The 6,751-nt window shown below is 34.9% G+C and overlaps 1 protein-coding gene across 1 annotated transcript in view; it reads right to left on the bottom strand.

Moving 5' to 3' along the window:
• LOC142357547 (putative proline--tRNA ligase, mitochondrial) overlaps positions 1 to 6,751 on the bottom strand; it is a 67,184-nt gene that overhangs the window by 32,396 nt on the left and 28,037 nt on the right. Inside the window, exons 4-5 of the mRNA XM_075409146.1 lie at positions 6,216 to 6,465; positions 4,740 to 4,840 (exon numbers count right to left, since the gene is read on the bottom strand). Coding sequence (XP_075265261.1) covers positions 4,740 to 4,840; positions 6,216 to 6,465 — 351 coding nt within the window. The remainder of the gene's footprint in view (positions 1 to 4,739; positions 4,841 to 6,215; positions 6,466 to 6,751) is intronic.

Raw genomic sequence — 6,751 nt, 5'->3', positions numbered from 1 at the left:
TCAAGATCTCCTAAAAGCAGATGCATCCACCTTAAGCAACACCTCAATTTATTCTGATCAACGGTGTGAACTAATTTAGCCAAAATGTTTAGATTGCAACTTCTGAAGAAATGCAAAAAATATAAACAAACTAAAGTCGGATCAATTGATCTTGAACGACAGGCAGAGCAATTAAAATTATACGGGCTTAGCATTATAGGGACGTTCTATGGGTGCAAATAAAACAAGCCCACGGAAGTTGGAAAACCGCACCCCCAGGGTGTCAGTCTGACATCATAACCACTAAACTACAATAACTTCTATTCCCTTTCAACCACAGTCACTTTAATTAGCCCCAAACATTATTTTAGACAGAGAGCAACTCAGATCACTCAAAAATGAACTGAAGTCAAAGAATGTTCTAGAACGAAAGCGCAAAAACGGTCAAGCAAAACTATTGCATACAAGCATAGCCGGTAGAATACCGGAAACAAAAGCACTCACCTAACCTTACCCAATTCGGAAATGTCAAAAAACAAAAATAATACCTTGATAAAAATTACTGAAACTGTTTCAAGAAATGCAGGTACATTTAGTTTAGGGGTCTTGTTAGGTGCGGGGATGAGGGTAGGAAGGTTTGCTGCGAGAATGGGAACGTATGTTAGGAGTGGGAATGGAATACGTAGATGGGGGGCGTTGGGTAGGTAGCTGCAGGAGGGGTAATTGTGTTGGGTAGTTGGGTTGATCGTAGATACGTAGGTGTGTGGGGTTGATGGTAGATAATTAGGTGCGTGTGTGTGGGGTGAGCTAAGCAGGGACAATGGGAAATGTAGGTAGGGAAGTTAGGAAGGGGTGGGAGTAGGTAGGTCGGCTGGGTGTCTGTAGTTGAAATAAGCAGGAGCGACTCTTATTCAACATTCAACACTATTGAATGGACACGTAGAGCAAAGAAAATAATGCTTATGCCTCGGAACAACAGCACTAAAAAGCGGTTCATAACGCACAGAAGACCGCAAACTCGAAGAGCAAAAACTGTATTTATAGCGTATGCCATTGTTTTCAGAACATACTTCGCTTCCTCCTAAAAATTGTGTACTTATTGTTCCGACTCCATTTGTAGGAAGGGGGGCTATACACCAAAACGGTTTTTTTGTTCGGTCAGTTTTGGCCGATCAATATATTTATAGTAGAGAGTTTTTGGTGTTATCAATAGAAAGCCCGTCAAGCGTAGAGCTTGAAATTAAGAAAATTTAGTCTGTTTCGAGTAGTTATTGAGGTATAAACTTTTTTCTCTTTCACTTTTCACACTGATTCAACAAACACAGGTTTTAGTAACCCTGAAGCAAGATTAAGCTATTTTTGTCTCAGGCTGGCTTTTAGAATAAAACAGATTTGCATTTGGATCTAGATTATTCAGTTTTTAGGGGCATTTTCCTCTGTTTTTATTCTTCGCGGCCAATTTGACTTTTTTAGACTTTTCCAAATGACTTTTAGACGCGGCCAATATTTCGCGGCTAATATTTCTGTTTTGAATTTTTCTCGTAATTTTCTGGTGAAGCGTACTAATTGCAACTAAGTGCAGTTCAACTAATGACTTTGTTGACTTTCTACAGTAAAAATTTCCTTAAAAATTTGTAAATTCTTTCAATTTATCGAAAATTGTGTTGTTAATGAGTCCCAAAACAGCAGCTCCCAGTGAAGTACAAATGAGTTATGAATGCACCTGAATATCGTTCTCAGTTAATAATTTATTCATATATTTATAGTAATATTTACAGTATATTTTTGGAATTGATTACTGAGAAACCATTTAATACTGATAAAATTTTCCTAAATTTTTGACTTTTGATAGCATGTTTTTTAAATAGTTTTGTAATAATCTGAGGTCTCACTGATTTCAATACTGAACTAAAGAAAGCTTATCAGATGCCTGATTTTATTGCTAATAGTTTTTATGACTGAAAACCAAATAAATTCAAAATAAAAGTGAATTTCAGTTCCGACCGATTTTGTTGTTATTTTCGTTGACTTGCCTTCAGTTGTACTAAACAAGATCTTCATAAGTCAATAATGAGGCTTATTTGAATCTAAGTTTCGTTTTCAATTAATAGCAAATCACATATGAAATTTTCGCCATCTAATTTAGTCAATAATTGCAGAAAATTACTCCTTTGGTGCTTTTTGATTAAATTTTGTTGTTTACAGTTCGACTTAACAATTTCTCCGATTGCTTAAAAAGACATCTCAGGAAACCTAATTGAAACTTCTAAACATGTTCATTTCACAGCTAATGGTTTTAAACTTTGTTTGAAAAACAATTTATTGATAAAAATGTTCCTCTCAATATTGTTTTGTTGACAGTTAAAAATGCTCATCAACAAGATCAAGCTGCTTCATAAATGAAGCTCTTCTTATTTTTAACAGCTTTAGTTTTTAAAACTATCTGCAAGGTTATTTGATTTTTCAAATATTAACACCAAATTTCAGGATTTTTTCTGTTTTTTTTTTGGATATTTGCATTCATACGATTGATAAAGTAGTTTTTCAGGCGGATCGTTTGAAAAATTCCGTGGGCAATCCAGACATAGCTAACTCACGACTTAGCTTTCGTGGTCGTGAGAGACATACCTAACTTACTAACTTACGATCTAACTTGGGTTAGCTCTATTTGAATTTTTAGAGAGTTAATTTTTTTCTGTTGTCTTATGAATATGAAAAATAAAATGTAATCAAACTAACTAGAGCCCAGCAGGCTGAATCATAATGGAATTGTTATTTGAGAGACTTTACAGTTTGAAATTTTGTTTTAAAACAGGGTTTAATGTTGGTTTTTGGATCTCATTTATCGAAGTTTGGTAAAGTTAGTTGTTTACTTGGTTCAATTTGCTCTTAACGTAACGTAAAATGATATTAAAATCGATTTAATTTCAGTCGGTCTATTTCTTCTGGCATTAGTTCTGGTGAAATAAAGAAAATTGATCTCTGATACCAACCCTCTTTTGTATGTCTGTCCATTTCAAAAATCTGTCTAGGTTTAAAATTCATAATTAGACCTATTGCATCTACCAAAAGTGAAGTATTTGTCTGAATGATGCATAGATGCTGTATTTTTCTACAAGGCATAGGTGAATTTTCAACTTTGAGCGTTTTTGTTATTTTTGTCATCCTAAGCATTTTGCATTCTCAATTTAAATTTTTATATTTCAAAATTTATATTTCAAATTTACCAAATTAATTTAAAATTTATATTTCAAGTAGTATATCAACTTCAAATGCAAGCAATTGCTAAAAACTATTCCTTTCGGGTTTATTAGCGACGACCTGAAGAGCGCGCACTACAAGATTTTCATTAGAGAATTTAAGAGAATGAAAACTCTTATCTAACCCCAACTAGTTCAGAAACATAAAAAAAAGAAATAAAAAAAACATTATAGAGTTTGAAAAAAAAAAGGATTTTGGGGTAGAAATGTGGTTAAGTAGGTGGGGGGATTAGGTGTGGGGGCGGGTAGGTGAGTGAGCGGGAGGGGAGGGGGGTGGGTTTGGGGTGGGGTAGGTTTGTGGGGCGAGCAAGGTGTGTGGGGGGGGGCGGGTAGTTGGGGTAATTTATATAGGTTGGATGGACTTACATGGGATCAAAAATTCTCAAAATAACCTTTGAATATTACACTCAGTTCTTAATTACTATACATTACAAACTACTTTTAAAGTCCAGTGTTCGAATTCAACGTTCTGAAACAGAAGTCAATGCTCGAAACCAAAAATCAAATTTCAAGTCATGACTTCAGCTAAAAACCTGTAGAATCTCAATACTCCCCTTCGAGTCGTAAAAACCTGTAGAATATCAATACTCCTCTTCGTGTCGTAAAAACCTGTATAATACCAATACTCCTCTTCGAGTCGTAAAAAGACACACGTTTTTAATAATTGCTTCTCATTCGAGAGCAATTGAACACTGCAAAAATTTTGATGAAAGCAAGATCGCTATCAACAAATAAAACCATGAACAGTTGTAACAAGGCGCAACAAGTCTTTATCACAAAGTTTATGGTTTCGTAACATGCTGGTTTTGTAACTAACACTGAGAATCCATTAGAGAGTAGCATTTTATACATTAAAATACACAGCAAAAATGTCTCGTAAAAGCCATAAATATAACCGCAACAACAAATCTCAACAAATACATTTTCTGCCGGACAAGATTAAAATTAGAAGATAACTTGAACAAAACGAGAACAAAGCCCGGGGGAAGATGAGCACAAGATGAGCAATGCTCTTCCTAACCGTGAAGGTTTCACGTTTATCAATGAAAAGATTTAAATCACAAAATAGGTGAACTATTTTTGTATTCTTATTGCTTTGTATACTGCTTAAGATACCGCTCAGAGAAACAGCTGAACAAAAATCAACGGGTTTCTATAATTCCTGTCGTTAAAAATACTTGTCAAGCCTTTTTTAAAAACAATTTAAAATGAACATTTGGCAAGCCAAGTGAATCATTGAAGAGAAAAATTTTATATCAAGCAAACTCCATAGAGCGAGAAAAAAAACAGTGGGCAGAGATGAGATCAATACAGTGGGCAGCGACTGTTTCCATCGAAAAAATGGCGAAATGGTAAAAACAAAAGTAAGTTATTAAAACCAACTTGTAGTCTGACAAAAAATTAATTGAATCGGAGACAGGGTATATGGAATGTTCTGCCATCATCGAATCTTTTTAACTGATTACAATTGTTGATTATCGGGAATTTTTTTTGACTTACTGAGCACTTGTGTAGAGTGTCCTCTCCGATGTCAGCTAATACGTGGTACTCGTGAGACACACTTCCACCCATGGCTCCAGAGGGAGCTTGTACCTCCACAACTATAATACAATGAACTAACATTTCAACTCGATATCTCAAAGAACGATACAGGAAAAGCTTACAGGCGTTCAAATATCTTTCGCACCCATAATTAATTTTTGATTCCAAATAAATAAATTCAAACAAACATAAGGTAAGTAAATAAAAAGCATTTAGATCTTAACATGCATTCTTAGATATTAATCGATTTAACCTCAATGAATTTATTATAACACTTCCAAGAATTTACTCTGTCATTTTGATTGTTCGGTTCTATAGGTAAACATACCCGGCAGATTGCCGGAAAATAGCCGCCGTTGATTCCAATAAGCATGATTGGGATTGAGATAACAGAAGATATTGAAAAAAAAAAGATTTTTGTACAAAAACATTTTTTAAGTCCGATTTATTTTGATGGTATTTCGTAGTTGAACTTACTTCTGTTTCTTAGAGAGAGGCAACAGGGGCTACTATCAATACCAATAAGCATTAGAGATGGTAACTAAGACTTATAGGAACGACGTTCAAATAGCGGGCATCTAAAATTGGGCTTTATGGGTTTATCCCGTTTCTACTTCTGACTTCAATTTTTTATACTGACCGTGTTCATTTTGAATTGCTGTGCTGAGCAACTGATGTTCAAATTCACTTTTAGCAGAATGAGAGAAGAGAGAAACTAGCCTAGAGAAGTCAAAAAGATTTCACGCAAAATGTTGAAAAGGCGGCAAAATGAGGTAAAGCGAAACATTTTTTTATTCGACGAAGTAAAAAAAAAATAGGAGCGCTATAATAGCCGGCTGAGAAGATGAGGGCGGCTATTAACAATAGCATTAAATTGAGGACAGGAGAGGAACAACAGAAGCCTGCTCTGACTGACGATTTCAAGCTGCTAATAAGTGGCTGTGATTGCGGCTCCAGGTGAATGAGTAATCATTCAACTTTTTCAAAAATCAAAGGTCACAACTGGAAACCTGCCAGAAAATCGATCCATTTAATTTTTGCTGCACCAAAATTATACTTTGATACTAATGCATTTTCGTACATTTCAATTCCTCCCAAGTTTATTTCCCCGAATTTTCACTACTCTAAATTCGATCATTTCTAATATAGCTCAACTTGGATCTTTTCCTTTTGTGCCCCCTCCCCCCCCCAAGCTTAGTTGGTGCAAATTATTTGCAACCCCCCAGACGCACGTATTAAATTTTTACAAAATGAATTACTATGTAACGAGACATATAGTCAGTAAATATCTGCGAAAAACAAAAGGCGTTATTATAAATATAGAAACGCAAAAGATAAAAAAAATAACAGAACATTTCAAAACACATTGGAAAGTAGCTATTTATGCATGAAAATTTTGCAGAAAATGATTGGAAAATGGTATCAATTATTTACCGTTCTTTCCAAAAATCAGTCCGATATCCTCGAAGAAGGCTCTGTACGCTTGTCTGGTTTGTTCATAAAACTCACGACAGCTGTCCAAATCTTTATGAAAACTGTACATATCTTTCATAAGAAACTCTCGACATCGAAGGAGTCCGTGTTTAGGTCTCGGTTCGTCCCGGAATTTTGGACCAATTTGGTACAAACTAAGAGGTAGTTGAGATGTCAGGATGTTGTTATTGGCAACCAGAAAAGTCACCAGCTCCTTAGAGGAAGTAGAAAAGCTGAACATCAAAATGTGAACAAGGCTGCTGCTCTGGCTTCTGTTATATCAAGTTGAACAAGTATTTAAACAATACAAAATGCTTCAAATGGTTTCTTGGTTATGGATTAATTTTCCGAAAAAATATTTTCGTTTTGCTTTCTTGGATTCCAAACACAAATTGAGAAATTATAACCAGATGGTTAAATATTTGAATGTTCTCGAATAAATTTATTCTACTTAAATCTGTACGTCGTACATACTTTTAAGGAAAATTAATTCGGAA

This window comes from Convolutriloba macropyga, chromosome 2 (assembly GCF_964194025.1).
Source record: "Convolutriloba macropyga chromosome 2, txConMacr16.3, whole genome shotgun sequence".
Taxonomy (NCBI): domain Eukaryota; kingdom Metazoa; phylum Xenacoelomorpha; order Acoela; family Convolutidae; genus Convolutriloba; species Convolutriloba macropyga.
This window is presented reverse-complemented; position numbering and strand designations above follow the sequence as displayed.